The sequence below is a fragment of the Ovis canadensis genome, chromosome 12, assembly GCF_042477335.2.
Source record: "Ovis canadensis isolate MfBH-ARS-UI-01 breed Bighorn chromosome 12, ARS-UI_OviCan_v2, whole genome shotgun sequence".
NCBI lineage: Eukaryota > Metazoa > Chordata > Mammalia > Artiodactyla > Bovidae > Ovis > Ovis canadensis.
This window is the reverse complement of record NC_091256.1, coordinates 74,776,148-74,802,556: the sequence shown is the minus strand read 5'-3', so window position 1 is coordinate 74,802,556 and position 26,409 is coordinate 74,776,148. Positions and strand designations below refer to the sequence as shown.

Here is a 26,409-nt window from a genome sequence, read left to right as displayed (position 1 = left end):
ATATAGACCTGACAAGCTCTCAAGAAAAGCTAACCAATACCACTTATTTTGGGGGAAATTAGTAACAATAATCCATGTTTCTAGTATGATCTGGAATAATTTAAACTCGAAGAACATTTGTGTGTTACCTATTAGTAAAGATACAGCAGTTTGGCAATAGTTTGAATGACTTACTATCCATCCACTAACATCTTTGTTTGGATATGTAAAACAGTGTCATAGAAAACAGACTGCTTTATGGGATCAATCTTTGAATTATACAACTGTATAAAAAGTTAATTCTATATAAGTTTTGCTAAGAACCAAGAGGATCAGATATGAAAAATCTAGTTTTTTTCTTAATTCTGGTATTATCCTTAACATCAAAAAAGACTAAAACTACAAATATTCAAAAAACAACCATTAACTGTATTAAATTTTAAAACTCCCTAGTGGTGCAACAATTAGGACTCAGCTATGGGGATGGGTTCAATGCTGGTCAGAAAACTAAGATGCCGCCAGTCACATGGCCAAAAGAAAAAAAAAGTAAAATTTATTACAAATTTTCAACTCAAAGAAAAACTGATCATTAAAATTCCATCAGATATTCAGTGATAAATCATTCAGTTGCTGAATTATGGTATAGCTTAATAATCACTGAAATTATACTTACTTTACAATAAGAGGTCTTTACTTTTAGAACTCTGCTTTAACAACAAAAAAAGGGTTTAATGACTTTGCTAAAACAGAATGGCCAATATCTTAGTGACTAAAGTACCTAATTTTGTCAGAAGTTGTAAGATCTCTTTATTCAGAGTATTAGTACCAGTACCTTACTATAATTCTCAAGTTACTTACATTTATGTCTCTCTCATGTATTTCATCTACAATTACATGACTGATTCCTCGAATGCCGGCTTCTAATTTTCTTAGGAGCACACCTTGAGAAGAAAATCAGAGTAAACACTGGAGATGAGCTTCTATGGTAAAGTAGGGAGGTACAGAAAAGTGCAAAGAAACAAATTTCCAGACAATCATCCATGCTTCAACTACTACAACCCCAGCATTTTAGTTTCATCACTGGTATAAATTATTTAAAAAGTGATTTGTACTCTGAAACATACCTGTCTAATGAAGAGTATGAAAAAGATGTTACTCTCGTAACCTAAGTTGATTTCATTTGCTCTGTGCTACAACAACCAGAAATGTATCATACTAAGAGGAAAACTGCCAAAAGTTCTGTTTAAACAAGAATTCTGAGACTGGGCTCTTGATTCATCATTTCTAGTCATTCTGTGCTGTTATCAAGTTTTCTTCACAAACACAATGTACACCCCAAGTGAAAGGCAAAAATAAAACATGTCACTGACCTACAGTGCAAAACATTATACTCGCATGAGGGCGAGGAAGTATGGACTCAAATCGAACGCTATAGCCACAGCTTTTCCCAGGCTCTTCTCCTCTCTCGTATGCAACTCGTTCTGCCACAGAAACCGCACTGATTCTCCTGGGCTGAGACAAACAAACAAAAAAAGTGATTTAAATGCTACAAAATTAGTTATACTTAGTAGGGTTATTAAATTACTGTAGTAAACCTGACCCACTGCCAGCTCAGTAATCAATAGAAAGAATAATAGTGATATATTTACAAAGTTCCAAAATTAAAAAAAAAAAAAAATTCTATGGCAGATGCCGGGAGCCAGCGTGAGGAATCCCGCCCATGGCAATGGTCACGAGGAAGGAAGCCAGACAAAACGCAAAGGTGTGATCTAGCTTCAGGGGTTCCCCCTGAGTTTTCCTTAACATCTACCCCCAAAAACCAGAGTCTGCCTGCCTTATTGCATATAAAAAGAATGTCTCGGTCTGAACCCCCTTTGGATGGCTCTCTAACTTGCCTAACAGGTTCCCCCGGACTTTTTTCTACTTGTGATCTGTTTACAGCCCCCTAACTGGGAGAGGCACGAAGCTTAGAGCATCTTAGAGATACAGAGCCTTTTCTAAAAAGATAAAAATTATATTGGTGACGGGTTTTCACTGTTGACTCAATGACTGCTGCCAGGCCTCCATATTCTTTACCTTTTAGCCACCTGAAGGATATTAATCAATGTAATTGGGATATAGAAATAGAAATATAGTAGTTTTGATGTTAGCAACACTAGACTTTTGAGTTAATTACTTTTCTTTGTTATATATCACTGCACTCCTCTTGTATCCTTGCTACGTAAAAATGTAACTTTATTTAGTGCTTTCTGAGAGTGGCACCAGACTTTGGGAAGAACATCACAAATAAGTCTTCTGGTTGACAAATTCTTATCAGAAAAAGGCTATAAAATGTTAATTGGCCCTCTGGCCAGAAGATGATGTAAATCACCTAAGACTTGTGTATACAACTAGGTATGCTGTATACTAGAAAGAAAGCCTGGTTTTGGTAAGAGTCAGGGCTGCTGATGCTGCATAATTTTATATTATCCATTGATGTCTATGTACAAAAAAAAGTATAAAAGGCCTTTCTGGACAATAGGGGATGGGCCCGTCACTGGACTGGTTTCCCCCATGTCTTTACTCTATTTTCTGGCTGAATTCTCATCTGGGGCGTGGAAGCTCACCAAGTCTACTTACTTGCCTCGGCTTCTAAGATCCACGAGAGAGGGAGCCCAAGGTGGGGCACCCCCCGCTATTCAAGAGGACACTGGCGGCCTAACCGAGATGATGCAAGTTCCTTGTCTGGAACTTTATTGGCTTTCCACGTAAACCAAGTTATTCAGCCTCTTTTCTCCACTAAATTTTCCTACTACACTATTTCTTCCTGATCTCTCTTTATATTTCTAATTAAATAAGTTTTCCCTTGCCCACTCCGTCTCCCCTTTGAATTCCCTGGATCCACCAGGGCAGGACCCTGGCAGGCAGACATGTTTAAAATGCTGTTTTTCACTTTGTATACAAAGTGATTCCAAGGTTTTTACAGAAAATAAAATTTCTTCACCACTGGCCCTAACTCTTAATGGTATCAAGTGATCTTTCAATAGGGAAACCAATCACACGTGGTAGAGAACTTAAGTGAAGGCACACCTTTAAAGAACTATTTAACTGAGATGTACGAGTTATTAGGAACGCGAACAATCTCATCCTTTGCTGTATCTACCATTCACCCATTTATTAATTCCTAAGGTAAGTAGTCATAGCACATTAGTATCAGGTACCACAGCAGGTGCTAGACAAACAGAAAAAGATTAAAAAACAAACAAACAAAACCCCCCCCAGACCACAATGAAATCACTCCTAGTTTTGATGTGCTTATGTAGCTGGGAAAACTGAATGTATATAATTGTTTCCTGCAATGTAGGAATAAACAGGCTGAATCATAAGGATGATGCTATGGGTTAATGTTTTAAGTGTTGGGCCTTGACTTTTCTGAAAACTTCCAAAGATTTCCCTATCATCCAAGTATACAAAACAGCATTATACTTGGTAGATAATATGGCTAATATGATATCCTGTAAGTATAGCAACAAAGGTACATGTAGATTTAGACTAAGTGTTTCTAGGCTGTCCTGGAATCAGAAGACATAGGCTACACCTCCACACCACCGGAAATTTTCAAGCAGAAGTTAGGTGACCATCTATTATAAATACACCACTCTGAGAAGAAAGATGGAATAATTCTCTGAAGCATTTTTCAACTCCATAAATGTACTACTTTATGAAAGATATAACAATAAAGGAAAACTAGGGAATAAATGAAAGCTGTTTTATATGCAAAGAAAGAGAATAACCCTTGATCCACCATTCCACACTAGCTTCCTTGCTTTGATATTTGTTGCTGCTGCTAAGTCGCTTCAGTCGTATCCGACTGTGCGACCCCATAGATGGCAGCCCACCAGGCTCCCCCGTCCCTGGGATTCTCCAGGCAAGAACACTGGAGTGGGTCGCCATTTCCTTCTCCAATGCATGAAAGTGAAGTCGCTTAGTCGTGTCCAACTCCTAGTGACCCCATGGACAGCAGCCCACCAGGCTCCTCTGTCCATGGGATTCTCCAGGCAAGAGTACCGGAGTGGGATGCCATTTGTTATAGCCTACTTATAGAAATCTGTGCATTTTACAGATGAAGCCCACTGGAACTGTCCAAGTTATTTGGGAGGGGGCACAAGTTAGTGAGCAAATCATACACAGTGGAAGACCATATTACAGAAACTATTCTGTCTAGAACAAACAGAAGCCATTTTTTGTCTGAACAACTTGGATTTGGTAAATCAGATAGGAGGTGAAAAAAATCACTTCCTACTGGGGCAGGAGTTAGTTTTTTCCTACTCGTGACATGCAAACAACTTCTGAGTGAAAATACAGGTGTTCAGCTCATTTGCTGGAGTTTGCATTTTTGCCGATATTGCTGGATTGTTCTGAGTGTAAAGCTGGAAGTGGCAGCACAGGAGGGCAGAACAGAACTCAACTGTTCTGTAAATGGCATCCTCCTGAACACCACGTCTCCTGTAAGGTAAGTATTAAGAGGAAGGGTACTTTACTGATAGGTGTAGTTGGGAGTTAGAACGTCTCCTGTGAGGCAAAGAAATCATAGCTAGTTTGGGGAGTGAGAAGGACAATCAAGGAATAGTTTGAGAAGAAAAAAGCTAAGGGTCCTATCCTAGAAAAATGGACACCTATCCATTCTATCTCTTCAAGCTTAGGATATCATCAATTTTAAATGCATTCCTTTGGTCAACATTTTTAGATCCTCCCCAAACCCAACTCTCCTATAAAATATACAGGGCAATTTTAAGACACATATTCATTTCAGACACATTAAAAGCATGGTTTACACATGTCCACATAAATGTATATGCACAATTTCTTTTGGGGGGGGTGCTATTTCAAGGTTCAAGACGCTCCCCTGAATATTAATTATACTTTCCAGGTTAAGAATCCCTAAGTCAACCCTAGTCAGCCTAGGAGGTGGTATCCAGCTACCTGCAATGCTCTCCTTCCAAATGCCAGAAGTACAGAGTTACAGCTGACAGGAACCACTTTACCTAAGAAGACTTGGAAGGGTAATTAACTCTTCCCTAACTGTGCGACAGACTTGCCAGCATTGCTTATAGTTCGGTAAGGTAACCGAACGTGGCAGTCAAAATGGGGAATACTGAAGGCAGACTGGTTGTGAATATTAGTTTCAACCACTTCCTGTGTTAATCTTGGGCGATTTTTAAATCTCTTTGTGCCTCAAGTTACTGAAAGAAAACTACTAAATGATTCAGTACTTACATCTTAAGAGTCATAAACTTAAAAAAGTCATAAACTTTAAATGAGCTCAAAAATATCAATTGTCTGCAACAGAACCCAGCATATAATAAGCATTCTGCTAAAGTCAATCATTTATCTGTTTTTCTATATTGTCTACTCTTGTTCTGATTGGTTTTTATTGAACCTTAAGGTGATAAGATAAAGAGAACCAAAGTTTGAATGCAAACTTAAGGACAAAGTACTCTCAGTTTTATCTTATTTTAGGCCCAAAGAAATGGGAATAACAGACCACCTGACCTGCCTCTTGAGAAATCTGCATGCAGGTCAGGAAGCAACAGTTAGAACTAGACATGGAACAATAGACTGGTTCCAAATAGGAAAAGGAGTACGTCAAGGCTGTATGTTGTCACCCTTTAACTTATATGCAGAGTATATCATGAGAAACGCTGGGCTGGATGAAACACAAGCTGGAATCAAGATTTCTGGGAGAAATATCAATAACCTCAGATATGCAGATGACACCACCCTTACAGCAGAAGGCAAATAAGAACTAAAGAGCCTCTTGATGAAAGTGAGAGAGGTGAATGAAAAAGTTGGCTTAAAACTCAACATTCAGAAAACTAAGATCATGGCATCTGGTCCCATCACTTCATGGCAAATAGACGCAGAAGCAATGGAAACAGTGACAGACTTCAGTTTTTTGGTCTCCAAAGTCACTGAAGATGGTGACTGCAGCCATAAAATTTAAAGACACTTCCTCATTGGAAAAAAAAGTTATGACCAACCTAGACAGCATATTAAAAAGCAGAGACAATACTTTGCCAGCAAAGGTCTGTCTAGTCAAAGCTATGGTTTTTCCAGTAGTCATGTATGGATGTGAGACTTGGGACTATAAAGAAAGCTGAGCACCGAAGAATTGGTGCTTTTGAACTGTGCTGGAGAAGACCCTTGAGAGTCCCTTGGACTGCAAGGAGATCCAACCAGTCCATCCTAAAGGAGACCAGTCCTGAATATTCGTTGGAAGGACTGCTGCTGAAGCTGAAACTCTTAAAACTTTGGCCACCTGATGAGAAAAACTGACTCATCTGAGAAGACCCTGATGCTGGGAAAGATTGAAGGCGGGAGGAGAAGGGGGTGGCAGAGGATGAGCTGGTTGGATGGCATCACCAACTCAATGGACATGATTTGAGTAAACTCCAGGAGTTGGTGATGGACAGGGAGGCCTGGCATGCTGCAGTCCATGGTGCTGCAAAGAGTCAGACACGACTGAACTGAACTGAAATGAGGTTCGAAGACTCCCTTCAAGCCCAGACATTAAGAATCTACCATATGATTCAGTTTACCTTATCAGTGAAAGATACCAGAGATTAACACAAAACTTAAATTCTTTTCCTGCCTTTTTTCTGTTTTTAACTTGAAGGGGCCTAATGCTCTACCACTTTCAGAATTTTCTGTCACTACAAAGGGAAGCTGATCAAAGAATTAGGAATGCTCTGGCTTCTGGATGTTTCCACCTCTCCAACACTATTCACAACAGGCACACGCCTCATCAACTGGCTTGTCACTTACCTGAGTTACTACAATGTTGCACTCAGCTGCGCGGTCATTCTGGATGCAGTCATCTAGAATAAACTGGGGAACCTGTGTGGTTTTACCACATCCGGTAGCACCTCGAATAATGACAACTGGGTTCTGACTAATTGCTTCCAGGATTTCACTTTCAAATTTCTTCACAGGCAGTAACTCTCTCTCCTGTAAGACCTGTATTAGAAAAGTTACACTTCACATGTCCACCCACATATATATCAGAAGCTACTACTAATTCTGAAAAAGAAACTGCCATCTCTAGGAAGAGAGCCTTCCCACTGGCTTAATACTCAGAAAATACTTTTTGAGAAAAGAATATATATATATATATACATACACACACACACCTCTAATTGAACAGCCTCTTTCCATTAAATTTCTGGGAAAAAAAAAAAAAAAACCTATCTTTTGGCCTTATCCACATCCTTATTTTCCTCATTTTTATCCTGGACATTACATATACATTACCTTTCTTCTAACATTTTAAGTCGCTTTATTCAGAAAACACCAAAACACACACACACACAGAAAGTTATTATACTCCATCTCTTCATTTACATTAAGAATCACAGGCCCTTAACTCACTACTCCTATCCTCAGAGGTAACTAGGAATCAGTTAGATTAGTATCTTTGATTTGCTTTCCTAGAAAGGGCAAAAATATATTATTCACTGTTTTGAAGCTCTTAAGCCCCATTTGTTTAAATACTTCAGACTTACTGCTTGCAAATCACGATCCTGTTCCAGCTGATACATTAACTCATTCTTGAGGTCCATGCTAATTTGTTCGGGAGTAGCCTGTAAAATGGGAAAGCAACAGTCACACAAAGGCATAATTCAAATGAAGCTGAATTCATTTCTTTAAAACTAGGCATCCGAATGAAATATGTTCAAAAGTAAAACACAGAAGTCTGATCTCAACAACAGTGTTGCACTCACATAAGCCAGAGGCCCCTCATCAATGTTGCTGCTAGTCCAAGGATTCCAGTTGGATTGTGGCGGTGACCAAGGAACCACACCCACTGGGTTTTGCCGCTGAGATGGCTCAAACTGAGCCAGTTTGCCAAGGTTGAGTGCAACAGGCACAGAGGGATCTTCAGGCTATTAAAAAAAAACAAACAAAACCAAAAATATCAGTTCTTGTCTGACTAAAGAAGGTCAATACAAAGGTGAAGAAATGAGTAGCTGTATGCTTACTAGGGGCACGATCTCAAGATTTAACTCTTGAACAATGTTCTGCAGCTGATGCTCCAGATCTTGAGAAAGATTCACTTTGTAAGGCTCCACCTACAGAAAAGGGAGAGTCATCAGAACCGTGTGACATACGCATGGACACCACTCGGGTTTACTACGGAAGGGTTAGGAGGATGGAGTCGATACTAGTAGTCGATACTACAACAGACCTAAAGCCACCAAAAAGTCAGTTTCTTGGTGAAAGAATTACTTTAATGATGAGGAGTAAGGCCATTTCCATTTCTTGAGGCAAGAGTCCTAGAATGATCAAACATCTTTAGCCAAATATTAAACAGAAGCTAAACTGAATCTCACGGGCTTCCCTGGTGGCTCAGTGGTAAAGAATCTGCCTGCCAATGCAGGAGACCAGGGTTTGCTCTCTGGGTCGGGAAGATCCCCTAGAGAAGGAAATGGCAATCCACTCTAGTATTCTTTCCTGGGAAATCCCATGGACAGACGAGCCTGACGGGCTACAGTCTATGGGGTCACAAAGAGTTGGACAGATTTAGTGATTAAACAACAGCAAAACTGAATCTCATATTATCTCTCTGGGCTACTAAGTCTAAAGACTCACTGTCTCTCCTTCTTTCTTCTTTGTAAGTCCAGAGTAAGGTTCAATCACTCCAAGGTGGTAGAGTTGTCTGACAAGTGACAGCGCACAGGACTGTGCTGCCAATTTTTTATTTGATCCATGTTCGCGTGCAAAAATCCCTATAATTTAAGTTCGAAATTACCAAAGAGAAAAAGATAAATTGTCTTAAGTACAGAAACATCTCATCATAAGCAACTAGGAGGTTAGGGTACAAAAGCTGACCTAAAATGCAGAGTATGAATTCTAAGCTCTTTTCATTCTAACTGCTAACTCAAACCATTACCATTAACAGCTGACCATCGGTTATAGGCACACACTAAGACACATACCACATACAAATCTTTACATTAAAAGCAAATAAACTATTTTAATGAAGCTGTCATTATTAACATCATATAGCATTAAAACGGGAAGAATTTAACTTCTGAAAAATAAAGGGTTAAAAAGCAAATCAAAGGAATGAAAATGGGTCCAAAGTGCCTAGGCCAGGAGTCGAGCAATTTTCTTCTATTAAGGGTCAAAAAATATCTCAGGCTTAAAGGCCATATAGTCTCTGTCACAGTTACTCAATTCTGTCTCTCAAGAGTGAAGCCATTTACTAAGAACACTTCAACTAGAGTTTGACCATGGGCCCAGGAACCAGAAATGTTATCATGTTTATAAAGAGCTTATAAATATAAGACAGAAATAATAATGTGTCATATATTTGACCCACCAAGCTTAAAATATTTATCTGGAATTCTACAGAAGTTTGCTATTCCCTGATGTAAACAAATGACTGTAGCTATGTTCCAAAAAGCTTAAAACTCCTATCCCCTCAAAGTTATCGTAAAAGTCTAGGATTAAAAAAATTCAACATCATCTCCTAGTGCTTCTTTCAAAGACTTGATTTTATTCTAAGTCTTTGATACACTACACTTAAGTCGTAAGAATTAGACACTACACATAAGTGCATAATTCTCAAGCTGGAAAGAATCTTTACCTACTTCCCGCAACTGTGGTGAGGTAAACTGAGTCCCAGCAACACAGGTATGATTTAGTTGAAATCACTAAACTTGTTAGAGACAAAATCAGGTACACAGAGCTATTCTATACTTTCAAGCATGACACACTGCCTGCTTTTAAACTTACTAAGAATAAAGAATACATGTTCATGCTTGTCTTTTTACTTCCTTTATGAATAACCCCAGTCAGTTCCTTAAATGCCTCCTCAAGGGTAACTTTCTCACCTTTCTGTCTTGACTCCATGACTCTTAAATGCTCACATTCACCTTTAGACCTCCAATCCTATCATCTGATTAAATCCTTTCTAAATGTCACTAAGTTTTACCTGAAGGAGCTCTATCTTTTCTGTATCAACGCAAAGATTAATTCTTTGACACTGGCACATTCCTCAGCAGCCTACCACCTCTCACCCTTTGAAATACAATACTAGCACAATCTTTCACATGTAAAATTGGGAAACTGGGCCTGCTAATCACTAATATTCTAAAACACCCTAAATGGTACCTTATAGCATGGACTCTGTCAAATTAATAATATATGTGGCTCAAGACTTTATAATGAATACTACTAAACTGTACAAGACTCAGAATATCAGGAAAGCAATAACACTTACTTCTGCCTATCTGCTTGATATAAATGGTCATTTCTGCAATAAAGCTCCTGTAACAACATATACAAACAAGGTTAGAAATTTCACCATTAGAATTATTAAATCCAGGATTCTTAAATCAGGCTTTCCAACTGCTTAGGCAAATCAAAGCAAAAAACCACTGTAAACATTTCTGTTCACTCCTAGAACAAATGAAGTATATAAACGTCAAATAATGTACAACACGGCATGAGACAGCTGTAATCAAACTTGATGAGCCAACTGTTCATGGAAAGAAAATGTTAGGATTTGTGATTCCATATTTACTTACTTTAAACTGTATTTCAAGGCTGCAGTCTGAATAGCTAGAAAACATTCAGTGAAAAGGAATTTTCCACTTAGCCTGAGGCCAAGAAATAAAGTAAGTCCAATACTCTCCTTAAACTACAGTTGTGGTTGTTTTAAGATTCTTTGCACGGGCCACCCACTAATGATTTCAATCTGTTACCATCAGCTAAAAATAGGCTCGTATGCACACATACACATGGGTATACGAACACTGAGCCCGTGTCAGTGGCTCGAAACAGAGATCTGGTATCTGCCTGCAGTTGGAAGTAGCCCTTATTAACAACAAAAAAAATTAGCTTATTTAAGTCAAGTCTCGGAGAACAAAATATTTTTGAAAACTACAGCTAAAATAGCTAGCAGACACTAGGGAATAAATTTGGGCTTTAAAAAGGGGAAAATTGCCCTTTGGAAACTATGCTTTCTGATCTTTCCATTGCATATTCTAACCTTGGCTTTGTGCTGTGAATAAAAGGTCAGGTGAGACTTACAAAAAAAAAAATGTTAAGATTCCTTCCTATACCTCGTGAACTGACCTTCAGGCACAGCGGCTTCAGGGGTCAAAGGCCACTGGCTTTCAGGGAAACAACATCCACCCTTTCATTAATGACACCGATGCCAGTATGTTTCTCAGCCAGGCTTAAAGTCAGCACTCAATCTCATTCTCCTCCACCTAGGGGGGAACAGCAACACCAGAAATCAGTTTACAATAGTTTCCCATGTGATTGCTTAGTTCAGCCTAAGCAGCAGCACATGTGTGTATGAACACAGACCTCTAGTGTTGCTGTCTGTTATGCCTTTAAAGGACATACAAAGAGCAATGCTGTCCAAGCTCCCCCAACTGCCTCTGCCTTCCTTGTCATAGCCTGAATTCTTTAACTCTTTGTATCAGAATCAATTAAGATATTAAAAAAATTTACAATAAGTTTCAGGCATACTTAAATTATCTAACTGCCCTTAAAGTTATTAAGAGCTACTAAGCCCAATCAGTGTAGCAAAACAAAATTTAAAAAAAAAAATCATCAATAAATGAATCTTTCTTTTATAATCTCTGATGGTTTAATAAAGTCAATGTCAAAATTAAGTATTTGAGAATTCAGGATTGAATAAAACACTGGGAAGCAGGGGGAACCATGCTCTGAACATCATTTTGATCAATATCAAAGTTTTATTTCTGTAATAATTATTTTAGGGTTGCTGGATGCAACACTTTGATTTTTAAGGAAAACAGTTTTGATGCATTTTGACTTAGTTCATTTAAGGACAGCAAATTAAATCATCCAGATTTTCATTAAAACATCCCCTCCCTTTCAATAAAATATTAGTGCCCCCAGAAGAATCTTATCCATATGAGCCTTCCTGGGAGTAATAATTACTACACCCTGGAATGCTCTCAGGAAGAACAGCAAGCAGGCTGAGAAACATACTGTCACTGTGAGAACCTCCTCCTCCCTGTATGTTCAGTTTTATGAAATTTAACAGAACAAAATTATGCTAATTTAACTCACATACAAAGATGGAGGCTCTCCTTCAGCTTCACAACAGGCCCTTAAAACTTCACTAATAGGACTCGAACACAGGCAACTTTCAAAGCCGATGGGAAATTTGGTTCTAGATGTAACACCATCTTATCTCTGAAGACTCTAAACTTTAAGTGTCTAACTTGACACGTTAAAGAAAAACACATTATAACTGCTTCTAACACCACAGAGAACAACAAACTCACTACCTCTGGCTGACTTTTTAGCCAAACACGGACAAACCACTACTTGAGGCTACTACTGAGGCTTTTGCCTCTCAGATTCATACGAGAACCAGAAGTCTAGCAACACAAATAGCAGATTTTTTGCAGATTTTATTCTTACACAGAAAATTTTTGTGATTTTACTCTTAAAATCACACTCCTAAGTGGAAGCCATCACAAACTGCACATTACACATCAGTGACAATTCTCGGTCAAAGTAACACATCTTTTCACCATTTCTACTCATCCACAAACTGAACCAGATGCCACGTACAAGAACAGAACAAGAACTCTACAAACCCCTAACTTACTATAGACGGAAAAGAGTGAAACAAGCAAACCTGTTGTGATCAGGACCCACTTGGGTGTACTTATATTCTCCTTGAATCTTTTCTTTTTGGAAATATTGGTTCAGACGAGCCTTAGCATTTTCCAAGGTCCAGTTTCCATGAAGTCCAGCATTTAAATCCACTTCTTCAGATTCAAGGGTCTGTTGAATCAATGATAATTAAATTTGGCTTCATGATGCTATGTATATTTAAGATACACAATTCTATAACAACAATTTCTTTGTACCATGCTTTAAAAGTGCAAAAGTTGTCTTTTTTTAACAGCTTTTAATCCTAGTCAAAACTCAGCCAGAACTAGTTTTTATTCCATGTGACGGTCCTATCGTATAAACACGCTATTGGTTAATGTATTACACATTTAAACTGTTCCTAAGAAGCCTTTGACCACTTTTTTTAGGCTGGTTTAAAAACTTTAAACAAATAAAGCGAAAAGATTTTCACTGGTGGTCCAGTGGTTAAGACTCTGCACTACAAGGGGCATGGGTTTGATCCTTGGTTACGGAATTAAGATCCTGCATGCTGCACACAGCCAAAAAAATATAAGTATCTATCTATTTGGCCAAAAAAATAAGGTATCTATCAAGTCAGAAAAGTAAGCTGTCTTATCAAAGCACTTTTACTGCAAGTGATCAAGAAATGAGGTTTACTAAGGCAACTAAGTTTCCTACAAAGCAGATGAAGAGACATTTTATTAATACCAGGGAAAAACAGTTTTATTTCACAGGCAATTCTAGTGACCAGAATTAACAGGTAGCTTAGATTTATGGTGTTTTGCATGAATTATCAGTCTCAATTAATTAAAACAATCACTAAATTATAAAGTTGCAAATATTTTAAACTGTTCCATGAACCAAGTCCTAAATCACACTCTAGGAGATGTAAAACAGGGTTATATAGCCTTACCGCTTGGACTTCCTGTTCTTCTTTTCTTGAGTAATAATCCTTCAAGTTGGCACCTCGATCCCAGGTGGGCACATAGCCAGAGCCCCCACCTCCAGAATTATTTTCTATTACGGAAAGAAAATGATGTTCTTTTAGCAAATCAAATTGTACAAACACTCTTAATATTTTTTTAAAACTACTCCTAATTTAGATTTCAGAGCTCTATTATTAGAAATAAGATTTCAGTTATTTGGAAATGGACCTGAAATCTCTCACTTAACCAAGTGTTACCTCACTGAATACAGGTCTAAATTGCTAACTGTAAAGATGGTACGCAGCAGGGTGCTGCTAGTAATGATCATGTGACTGATAACCTGGCATACATTATCATGTACCTCTGTTTTAAGTTGTTACATATGTAATAACTGATTAAATGGTAACTGTTTCTTCACTAGATATGACCCTGAAAGAAAGCTACAAGCTAGTGCTAGAGATGGAAATAAGAAGTTTAAAAAGTGTTAAAAAGTGATGAATTTTAATGAGAAAGCAGAGTAAAAATTGTACTTAATATTCCCTAAAACTGTTTATTAATACTTTTTAAAAGTTTACTCAAGTAATCTTATAAGTAAACATTGTTATCCTTGGATCTGAGACATAGGTAATTTGACAAATATTCCAGGTAACTGACCCCACAGGGGACACACTAATGAAAGTTTTGATATATACAGAATTCAGCAGTGACTGGGACCCATACAGCAAACAAACAAGCCTACAATATTTGGTAGAAGTCAAGTTAAAAACAAGAAAGGGCAGTATAAACCCCTTTAACCAAATATTCTAGCCCGTGCAAAATCTATCCAGAGATCAAAATCTATTGACAGAAAGCAACTGAGCTGTACCACTTTTTAAGAGATTAAATAATCTGGTTGTATCTGCAAACTTATGAAGATCTTGAGTTCTCTTCACATTAGGACTTCAGAATAGTTATTTCTATCTGTCCAAGTGAGAAAAAGATGATGACTGTGCAAGACAGTGTCATGTGCACACATTCAAGTCCTTACCTGCCTGGAGAGTCAGATGTGGAGGAAGAGGTCCTCCCAGGTTTCCTGGTAAACCTCCATCATCTGTTGTGGTATCAGATGAATCAGTAGCTGAGGGTGGAGGGGGTGCTACCTATAAGAGGAAAAGTCAAGGCAAGGTCAGTAACTTTGCCTTCAGAGACCATTAAATTCTCTAAAACTCAGAGGAGGCCCATGTGTCACCCCCTCTTTTCCTCATAATATTAATATTGTTGCTTTCAGAATTAAAAAACTATTATGTTCTCATTTCAGGTAGAAAAGGTAAGGGTAATAAAAATATCCATTAATTTTCTCTCTGGAGATTACATAATTATGTAGATGAAAATAATTTTCACACAAAAACTGGGATCACTTTATGCTGTATATATCATTTACCTTTCTGCATAACTCAATAAAGCTATGAGCCATGCTGTGCAAGGCCATCGAAGATGGACAGGTCATAGTGAAGAGTTCTGACAAAATGTGATCCACCGGAGGAGGAAATGGCAACCCACTCCAGTATTCTTGTCTGGAGAATCCCATGAACAGTATGAAAAGGCAAAAAGATATGACCCTGAAGGATGAGTCCCCCAGGATGGAAGGTGTCCAATATACTACTGGGGAAGAGTGGAGTGCAATTACTAACAGCTCCAGTAAGAATGAACCAGCTGGGCCAAAGCAGGAATGACGCTTTGATCACAGGATGTCTAGCAATATCCCTGGACTACCGACTAGATGCCAGTAGCAACCCTCCCCCTGTTCTTAGTCAAAAATGCAATGGGGACTGGGGGACATGCCCAAACTGCCCGTTGAGAACCACTGGAAATGACTGAAATTGTGGAAATGCAAAATAATTCAACTCTTATCCTACAGAGAAAGAAAATGGTAACAGCCTGCAAAAGCACATATGCAGTATCCTCTGATACAGCAATTCCATTTCAACTAATCTCTCCCCAAGACAGATGAGCAAAAATACAAAAATTTATATGTATACACATGCATAATACATAGGCTACTCATTTTAGCATTGTAAGTAACAGTAAAAACCACAAAAATCCATCAGTAGAGGTTAGCTGAAGAAACTATGGTACTATTTTAGTGAAAAGCAGGTAAGTAAAGGAAAAAGAAAAGTGTACACAAGATACTGTTAGTAAAATAAAGAGCTGGGGTTAGGAATATTAATATACATATTTTTTTTGGCTTATAGTTAGAAAAAAGAAGATTGACTAATAACTAAAAAACAAAAACCCAACAGGAAAACAGATGGAGGAGGCAGGGACAGAAGTCAGACTTTTCCAAATATACTTGTTTCATTAATTTAACAAATTATGAAACTATTTAATGTAATTGTCCAGTTTTACAATGATCCTTAAAAATTAAAGCAAAATGAAAACAAACCAAAGGATAGAGATGACAGAATGACCACAAAGAGGAATTATATATTTCAACGTGAAAGTGCAGTCATTTTAAGTCTGCAGTAGGATATGGGGGCTTCTTCCCAGGTGGCTCAGCAGTAAAGAATCCGCCTGCCAGGCAGGAGATGTGGTCTGATCCCTGAGCTGTTACGATTCCCTGTAGAAGGAAATAGCAACCCACTCCAGTATGCTTGCCTGGGAAATCCCATGGACAGAGGAACCTGATGGGCTACAGTCCATGGGGTTGCGAAGAGTCAGGTATGACTTAGTGACTAAACAACAACAAGTAGGATATACCCTAAATATGAAAAGAACTGCAAAAACTTAAACTTTCCAGTAATTGCATAATTGATAATAGCACTGGAATTTACAGCATGAGACTGCTGTACATGTATTATTGAATAAGGCAAGAGTAATTATGTTAGGGCTGTGCAACGAAACACAGTTTTGGTTTGGGGGTAACAGACAAACAGATGCACACGAAGGGTGAGAAAAAACTCTGCCATTCTGAGTTTAAACTGGAAGCATCAGGGTGAACTCAAAATATACCTTGTCTTGGAAAAAATTTTCCCAAGCTTTGTACACTGAAAAGGCTAAAACAATAACTGATTTAGTAGCAAGTCTTGGCACTCAGTTTGTAGTCTCTAAACACCACCCCCCAGGAAAAAGAGCCAGGGATCTTAACATCTCTAATAGTAAAATTCAAGCTGAGTCAAACATATGATATGCCACAAAGCAAGAAAACAATCAGACTAAGGGGTAAGGTTGCTACTGCTACTGCTAAGTCACCTCAGGCGTGTCCGACTCTGTGAGACCCCATAGACGGCAGCCCACCAGGCTCCCCCGTTCCTGGGATTCTCCAGGCAAGAACACTGGAGTGGGTTGCCATTTCCTTCTCCAGTGCATGAAAGTGAAAAGTAAAAGTGAAGTCACTCAGTAGTGTCCAACTCCTAGCGACTCCATGGACTGCAGCCTACCAGGCTCCTCTGTCCATGGGATTTTCCAGGCAAGAGTACTGGAGAGGGGTAAGGTTAAAGGAACTGAAAAAAATCAATCTGAAGGTCCTACCAGCTAAAAATGGGACAACTTAAACAGCAACAAAAAGATTAATGAATGTATTAATATGTTACATATTTGAATCAATGAGTTCATAATAATTGTGGACTAATACATAAGTGATAACCTTTAAAAGATACTAGGGATGAACTTAACTGTTAAAGGGAAAGAATCAAACATTTATCTTTAACATTTTCTGTATAAACTACATCCCAGAATAACTGAATTATTGATAAAGAGAGGTTCTGTTTTTTTTTTAAAGGTGGTTTCTTGTTATAAAAGTATTTGAACTAAAAAAATCAAAGAAATTTACTGAAGAATTAAATCCACAGTGATATTAATAGCCGCTAACGTCCCATCAGGTGCCTCCTGATGGGAGTACAGACTTAATCTTTGGAGATTTCCTGTGCCTGCCCCTCTACTCCAATCAAATTGAAATCTGGTCAAGTCTCTAACCACCAATTATGAGGAACAGAGAAATACTTTATGATACCAGGGGGCTGTATCTGCAAGATCTAACGTGTGGGAAACTAAAATAAACAACATGCTTTCTTTAACGAATTCCAAAGAAAAATTAGAGAGAGACGGGGAGAGAGAATCTAGTGATGAGAACACCAGACATCAATTAAAAAACACAAGACAACATCTGGAACATAATTTAAATAAACTACTAAAAATGGACTCACGGAACAATCAGGAAAATCTGAGTACTGACTGGGTGTTTGGGGATGTTAAGAAACTATTAATTTTTTTTAGTTTGATAATGGAATTGCTGTGTTTTTTAAAAAGATTACCTTTTAGAAATACAAACTGAAACAGTAACATATGAATGACAGGGTATTTGGGATCTGCCACAAAATAATCCAAAAGGAAAAAGGTAGACAGAAATTAAGAGATGAATCATGATTGGTCATGGTGAAAAGTATTGCAACACAGGGGTTTGTGATATTATTCCTAGTCTTACTTTGACACACATCTGACATTTTCCATGATAAAAAAAAGTTTAAGTATCCTTGGCATTTAGAAATAAGTCACTTTTGGCAAGTACATTCTGTTGCATGAAAGGGCAAGTAAAGTGACACAAACAGGGTTTGGTGAGGATGGGGAGGTAAAATATAGATGGCATAGTAAAGATTTGCTTGTGATAGAATATTTTTCCAAGTTCATCGCTCATTCATCTAACCAAAAAATATTAAGTGCCTACTGTATGGAACAGAACTATTCTAGACGCTAGAGAGATAGCAACGAATTAAACACAGGAACTGCTACCCCCCCCCCTCAACCCCATCCTCTGCTCTCATGAACTATAGTATGAGGATCTAGGGGTAAAAAATAGATTAAAAGAGGGGTCCTCAATCTCAGTATAAATGACATTTCGGGTTGGATGATCCTTTGTTTCAGGAAGCTTTGGCCTCTCCCCATTAGATGTCAATAATGCCACCATCCCCTTCCAGTTGTAACAAATGTCTCCACATATTGCCAAACATCCCTGGGGGACAAGATCACTCCCGGTTGAGAAGCACCAGACTGGAAGTTAGTAAGCGATACGGACAAAAGCAAACAATGAAAGGAGACAGACCACCAGGCTAACAGCAGATTTGCAACTTTCAACAGGATGGTTGGGAAATAGCACTCTAGGCAGAAAGAATAGTCAAGCACAAAAGTCTTGAGACGGAAAAGGCGCTAGCCTATTTGACGAATTGCAAGAAGGCCAGTGTAGAAGTGAGGGACAAAGTAGAAAATGCACAGTTGGAGCCTTACAGAAAAGATCTGAATGTGTTACAATTCTAACAAGAAAAAATTGAAAATAGGATACTATTTCTGGTATGGCACAGTAGCTCCTACTACACTAACTCCTGCAGGTAATATGAACTCCAGAAAAACAAAAACCCTAAAACTCTCCTCAGCTATACACAGGCACTAAAAAGTGAACAAAATCTTGCAAACTCTAGAAGGAACTTGAAATGAGAAAGCAAAAAATAGAAAGTATAATTCCAGCTTATTATGCCTTTTATTACTAGGGAAGACCATCTCAGACAGCTAAAACTCAATAGAAAACCCAGTCTTTCTGGCCAGAAGTATCAAAGGATAAGAATTTGGGGACACCAAAGCTGCTAGAAAGTAAGAAAGAAATCCTGGAAAGGAAACAAAAGAGGAATCCCAAACTCTTGTGTATAAACTTTCCCCAAATCTCTGGCTAACCTTTAAACTATATATATGCAGAGGAGATTTCAAGCCTCCCAGCACAGGATCAGAAAACTGAAGTGAGATCTGAACTATCACTCAAAAGACAGTGCTGGCGCTTAAGTCCATCTCAATTAACTGCTTGACAACACAATGACAAAATACTCTTTGGAAGACTAACATCATTTAGTTTCCAAAATGTAATAGTCACAATGCCCAGAATATAATGCAAAACCATTTGACATACAAAGAGGAAAAATCTCAAAAGCACAATTGTTGTTGGGCATTCAGATGCAATTGGACCTAGACAGCAGTGGGAACCCGTCTTTCAAGATGGGAAAATGGCTTTACTGGCCTCCAATAGCTGTTTTATTAGATGCAATGAAGCAGGTGATATAGAAGCAAAAAGTAAAACGGCAGAAGAAATGATAAAGATCAGATCCTGCACCGAAAGAGAAACTAAGAAAAAAGATGATATTCCAGAAGACAAAGGAAACGTCAAACAGTGTGAAATCAATTATGTAAAAAAAATTCCAGAGCTTCCAAGACCACAAGCTTAAAATAAGAAAGACGACAGAAAATTCTGAAAAAGGCCCGGAAAGATGGATTCTTGCATGAAACACTTCTGGACAGGAGAGCCAAAATTGAAAGCTGATAGATACTGCAAATCACCAGGATTTTGTTTCTTTTTTTCAATAATAAAACCAGTGTTTTTACAGGAAAAAAAAAGCACAATCAACAGAGCCCAACCCTGAGATGGCCCCGATGTTAGAATTAGCAGTTAAGAATTTTAAAGCAGCTATTGTAACTATGCTCAATGATATACAAGAAATTCAGTCGTATTATGAATGTATGCTTATACTGACTGGATGAAAAGAAATGACACCAGAAAAACAAAACCTGTTTAAAAAAAAAAGGGGGGGGGCAATAAACTTAGGGGGGAAAAAAGACAGTATCTGGCGGGCGGTGGGGGGAGGAACTGACAGAACCAACAAAGAAAATAATCAGTGAACTTGAAGATACTGATTATCTTTAACATATATATGAAATCATCCAATCTGAAAATCAGAGAAAGGAGGAGAAAAAGACGGTCCAGGACCTCCAAAATAGTTCCAAAAGGTTTCTTATATATGTTAACATGAAAGTCCCAGAAAAAGAAGAAGAAAAAATTAAGAAATATTTGGGGGAAAAAGAAATAGCCAAAAGTTTCCCATATTTGATGAAAGACATAAATTTACAGATTCAAGAATTTCAGCAAACTCCAAGCAGGATGAGTACAAAGAAAACATCACAGCCAAGCTACTGGAAACCAAAGAAAAAAACAAAGCAACCAAAGGAAACATATATAGGCAGAAATGATTGGATTACTGCCCACTTCTCATCAGACAACGGAAGTTAGACAACAGTGCAACATGATCTTTGAAGTCTTAGAAGAAAACCGGTGCCTCAGAATTGCGTTATCTTCTATTCAAGGTAAAATAAAAACATTTTTACATAAAAGAGATGGAAGAGTTTGCCACCAACAGACCTAGGAAGAGGCTTAAAAATATAAAACCAAAACACACAACTAGAATAGGTCATAACACATGGAACAAAGGCCAGTGGGTCAAATATCTGAAAAAGAATCAAGGTCGTCTTGTCCAATCTTTTCATTTTACAGATGGCTCAACCAAACTAATTAAAAATCTTGTAATTATATAGTGGTACACCATACTAGAAAGTAAACTCAATTCCTGGGTAAATGCAATGGAAAGGTAAAAAACATGTATTTTTACCTTTATAAGCAAGTCAGAATACAAAAACCCATTGAAGGGTGCTGAAATTAATGTTATTCCTAAAGGTTTTATAAAAACTGGATCTTTCATGTAATACCTAAGGCATCTGCTTAAATCATAATGTGATTTTTTTCATAATACAACTTTCTAAAAACATCAGCAATACCACTATTTTTGTGAAAATTCAAACTTTCACTTTTTAGTTTATTTTTCAAAACTTTTGCTGCATACACACAATATAATTAAAAATAATTATGGTATAAAAAACACAAGAATGATATTCTACTGTACCAAATACTATTTTAACTCTGCTAAGAAAATGTCAATGGGAGCAAATGTATTTTAAAATGTTACTGATTTTTATATTCTGTTTAAAATGTTATTTTTGAAGTACACAGAATACAACAGACTCTGAAAAATCAGTTTTGAATGAATACAATATGTAAAACCCTAAGACATACCGACTAAAGGGAATCCCCAAGTCAGGTACATAATGAAAATGAAATCCAAATCTTTAGGAAATTATCCCAGTTCTCTGAGAAAACAAATCACCCCCAAGGTTCACTAAGGAACATATTAATATACTATTTAAAAACAACACTGAAAAACTATCACCCTGAGCCTCCATACATACTGGATTAGCATAATCTTATTCGTCTCAAGTTGTTTGGCCACACTTACCCCAATAGCTGGGACTTCTTCACTCTTTAGTTCATTTATTCGAACCAAATAGTTAACAAAGTCTCTGGCAGCATTGCTCTGTGCATCTTTTTTATTGGTGGAATTACCCATGCCAGTGTAATTATATCCTTCCACTCGAACCTTCAAGAAAAAAATATATTGAGAGAGTGACCTGGGTAATTTGGGGATTTAAAAAATTCATACTTTACTAGACCATTAAGGGATTACAGTTAATTATTGGAGATATACTTTATAAACATAGTGAAAATAACATACCTAAGAGAATTCACAGGCTATCTTATAAAAAAGTGCTTAATTCATACTGTCCAGTGATAAACTAATCCAAAAGCAAGAATGTTAACTTATGTGGCTCATATAATTTCTTCTAATACAACATTAAGTTCCACATTAAAATCTGATTTTACAAGAGCAAAGAATAAACTAGCCGTACTTATTTTAAAGCTCTCTGATGTGAAGCAGTTAAGAATGCACCTACTTTCTACTGGAATTAGTAACTAACTACAGACAAAGTTAATCCAATTTTTCTAGTCTGCATTACTGGTAGTGCATAAAGTGTGAAAGACACATTGTTCTAATTAGAATAATTTACCTACCACGATGTTTTAAAAGTAACGCTCAGGGAATTCCCTGGCTGTCCAGTGGTTAGCACTCAGTGCTATCACTGCAGGGGGCATCGGGTCCACCCTTGGTCAGGGAATTAAGATCCCCAAAGCTGTGTGGTGCAGCCAAAAGTTTTTTTTAAATGATTGATTTCATATCACTTGAAAATGATTTATAATGATAGAAATAGCAGGGAAGTCACAATAAAGGACATAATCCAATGTACAACACATTAACATTTCCAAACAGAAAACATTATTCTTTCAATAAAATAAGCCTTAAAGTCACATAAATGCAAAATGTATTTTTTTTAATACCTCACACATGAATTTCTGTCTGTTTTTGTTCCCCACTGCTCTGATTTCATATGCTGGGGTCATCTTCCTTTTGCCACACCAGGCATACAGGAAATTTTTAACATCACCCATGATTCAAGTGTCTTCTTCAGACCTAAGAAACAAGTTAGTTAAAAACAGCATTATTTATAAAAGTAAACAGTGGAAATTACCAATCTGGAAATATCCAATGGCTGAAATTTACTGAAAATCTATGTTAAGCACAGGATATTCTATCATGCTGCTATTAACATTGCCTATTAAGAAATGTTAATGATCAAACTGGACCATCTATCACATTTTGTTTAAAAAGAAGAAAAGCAGAATACTATAGTTTGTACTACGCAAGAAGTATGCATAAATAAATCAAGACTGGAAAACAACTATCCCCCACAAATGGTTATTTTTAGGTAACTATATGTGATTTTTACCTTTTCTTAAAAGAGACTTTATGTAATCTCCTTTTTACAAGAGGTACTTTATGTGTTTTATCTAATCCTCACAACTGTGGGAGATACACATGATAGATCCTACTATATCACCGTTTTACAAGGGAAGAAACTTTGGCATAGATAGGTAACTTCCAAGTTATCCACTGTGGAGGCCCAAGTTCAAACCCAAACTACTATATTAAGAAATGGTCATCAATTATTTCGTATATAAATCCAATAGTTTACCCTCATTCGCACTGTCTCCTAGCAGACAGTCCTCAAAGCTGCAGGCAATATATTGTTAGTAAGTCCAAATACATAAATTAATCAGCACTTAAAATAATTAATGAACCTAAATATATTATACCAAATCTTTAGGCCTTGATATTCATTAAAATTTGGAAATATTACATCTTCTTGAAAAACAACATATTGCACTTGTTAGCATTCTCCCTCTACTCCCTCTATAAGATAGCAAAAGATATTCAGCCTAGGTCTAAAATCTGAATTTAAATTACTAGCTAAGTATCTGAGACTAAATTTAGAACCAGAGAAAATACACTACAAATTCAATTTGCTGTGATGTGAGAGGAAACCCCAATAAGTCTGTCTTCTGATGATGCTCAGTGTATTTTGTTAGCACCTAAGTCTTGTGTCATCAAACTGGACTTAGTATAAAGTTTATTTTGTAGTCAGTCACCCTGTTGTTGTTCAGTTGCTAAGTCATGTCGGACTCTTTTAGACCCCATGGACTGCAGCAAACCAGGCAGACAGTCCTCCACTATCTCCCGGAGTTTGCTCAAACTCAAATCCATTGAGTCAGTGATGCCATCCAACCATCTCATCCTCTGCAGCCCCATTCTCCTTTTGCCTTCAATCTTTCCCAGCATCAGGGTCTTTTCCAATGAGTCAGCTCTTAGATGGCCAAACTACTGGAGCTTCAACTTCAGCCCTTCCAATAAATATTCATACTTGATTTCCTTTAGGATGCAAATCTCCTTGCACTCCTAGGGACTCTCCAGAGTCTTCTCCAGCACCACAATCTGAAAGCATCAATTCCTTGGGACTCTGACAGTAAAGAATCTGCCTGTAATGCAGGAGACCCAGGTTCAAGCCCTGGGTGGGCAAGATCCCCTGGAGAAGGAAATGGCAACCCACTCTAGTATTCTTGCCTGGAGAATAATTCCATGGACAGAGGAGCCTGGTGGGCTACAGTCCATGGGGTCACAAAGAGTTGGGACACGACTGAGTGACTAACACACACTCACACCCCACAAATACACCCACACCCTTCTTTATGATCCAACTCTCATGTCTGCAACTGACTACTGGAAAAACCAAACTTTGATGATGCGGACCTTTGTCTGCCAACTAAGTTAACCCTGGAGACACCCAATTAACGAAAAGCTGTGGAAAGCTAAGGATATCTAACTACAAATTTCAACCATTTAAAAAACAAGCCCTCAAGGTGAACGAGTTAACATGGAATATGAAGGACTACACTATCAAATTCCTTCTTCCCTCGATAGTCTCATCTAACTCCATAATATTAAACACCAACTATATCCTAATGATAACCAAATATATACTAAACATTTATAGTCTTTTTAACCTCCAAAACCAAATTCATCTAACAGACCCATTTGGATGCTACCTTGGCATCTCAGTCAATACAAAACTTTTAATTTCTTCCCCAAACCTGTTCTTCTTCCTCCCAAGCCCAGTTTTCCCATCTCCCCAAATGGCACCACCATTCACCAAGTTACTCACGGTGTGGGATCTACCCAGTCCCTGAAGATCCTCTATAGCCATCCCTTGTTATGTACCCGTCAGTATCCTTAAAGGAGCACCTACGTGAACTATTTTACTTAACCTTTACAACACTGTGCAAAAAGCATTATTATTATTCCCTTTTTACAGATGAGTAAACTAAGTCAAGAATAACCTGCCCCAAGAGACAGAGCTCCTAACTGGGGGACCCAGAATTTCCAGCCAGGTAGGCCACTGCTCATCCACTGCCCACTTCTGCCTCCAAGGCAGGTGTCCCATCTCCCTGCTATCACTCTGCACACCTGGAGTGCGGGAATGACGTCCTCAACGATTCCCACTTCCTCCACTCTAGCTACCCCCGAATCCTTGCTTCCCTTAAATTCTCACCACACTCCAGTCACATGGCCGCCTTTCAGTTTCCAACGCCTGCCTGTTAACACTCACTACTCCCTTCGGCCTCTGCGGTTCTGCCCCCTCCTCCGCCGCTGACGCATCCTCCGCCCCGCGGCCGACAGTTCAAAGGTCTACTACCTCCTCCGGGACGCCTGCCCTCGCCACCCGATCTCAAGTGGCTCTCTCCCTTTACACTAATTCCTCGCCACCTCTTGACGGAAACCTGCAGACGCCTGTTTTCCGACTGCCTCCCTCTCCCCCAACCCCAACCCCTGGAAAGGAAGGGCCGGGACGCTGCCTCAGCCCTTTACTCTCTGTCTACAGCGGCCGCAGAACAGCGCCCCCGAAACAACAGCCCGTTCTGTGCGTCTTGAACGACCGAAGGGCCCTAAGGCGAGCGCGGGGCCTCGGCGGGCTCAGCCCCACAGGACGACTCACCCCGCCCCCACACACCTTTCCCTCTGCGGCGAGAGCCGCGCCGCCGCGCTAGGCCGGAGGAGGAAGTGCGGCCTGGCCGTTAAGCAGACCGGGCCGGGAAAGGGTGTGCGAACAAGCAGGGCAACAACGGGGCTCCCCCGACCTCACGGGCAGCGCAGCGCGGCGGGCAGCACGCAGCCCGCAATCCGGGAACCCGGCGAGGCGGCTCCCCACCCCCACCCCAACCCGCCACCGCCCGCGCCACCGAACAAAGCCCTGCTGCAGAGCCGCGGGGCCCACGCCGGCCCAAGGAAAACCACAAGGCCGTTTTCCCCTTACCCTCTTCTGCTTTCCTGGTGCCCGAGAGCACAGCCCTCTTAGGACCGTCCGTAGCACGGGCTTTTAGCGACGGACACCGGAGAGCAAACCGCAACTTGCAAGAAAGCGGCTGCGAAATGGCTGCGATCGCGGCGCCAGGGGGCGGGGCCAGCGCTCTGCGCATGCGCAGAAAGCGAGCTGGGGGGCGGGGCGGGCGGCCCAGGCCGCCGTGAGGGAAGGGCGGGGCTGCGGCTACGTAGCGGCCGTTAGTTTCTGGTCGCCCGGGAGATGGGGCTGCCAATGGCGCCCGCGGTCCCGGCCTGACTTCCTTGTGTAGCAGAGCCGCCTCCTGTTTGAAAGTTTGGGCGACTTGGGGGACCCGGTAGCATTTTAATGCATCAAAATGTTTTGCAGC

General features: G+C 39.1%; 1 protein-coding gene across 3 annotated transcripts in view; it reads right to left on the bottom strand.

Annotated features, from left to right (window-relative positions):
* The window catches only part of DHX9 (DExH-box helicase 9), a 44,689-nt gene extending 18,507 nt beyond the window's left edge, over positions 1-26,182 (bottom strand). Inside the window, exons 1-14 of one of the 3 annotated variants that reach the window (XM_069544940.1) lie at positions 26,016-26,182; positions 22,648-22,780; positions 21,710-21,850; positions 14,602-14,713; positions 13,562-13,665; positions 12,650-12,798; positions 10,244-10,290; positions 8,608-8,744; positions 7,998-8,087; positions 7,740-7,901; positions 7,521-7,598; positions 6,784-6,975; positions 1,350-1,491; positions 838-920 (exon numbers count right to left, since the gene is read on the bottom strand). In XM_069544940.1, coding sequence (XP_069401041.1) covers positions 838-920; positions 1,350-1,491; positions 6,784-6,975; positions 7,521-7,598; positions 7,740-7,901; positions 7,998-8,087; positions 8,608-8,744; positions 10,244-10,290; positions 12,650-12,798; positions 13,562-13,665; positions 14,602-14,713; positions 21,710-21,850; positions 22,648-22,758 — 1,548 coding nt within the window. In that variant the 5' untranslated portion in view covers positions 22,759-22,780; positions 26,016-26,182. Of the gene's footprint in view, positions 1-837; positions 921-1,349; positions 1,492-6,783; positions 6,976-7,520; positions 7,599-7,739; positions 7,902-7,997; positions 8,088-8,607; positions 8,745-10,243; positions 10,291-11,087; positions 11,238-12,649; positions 12,799-13,561; positions 13,666-14,601; positions 14,714-21,709; positions 21,851-22,647; positions 22,781-26,015 lie in introns of those variants that run through there. The other 2 variants (XM_069544942.1, XM_069544941.1) reach the window with 2 other exon arrangements.
* Positions 26,183-26,409: the final 227 nt, after the last annotated feature.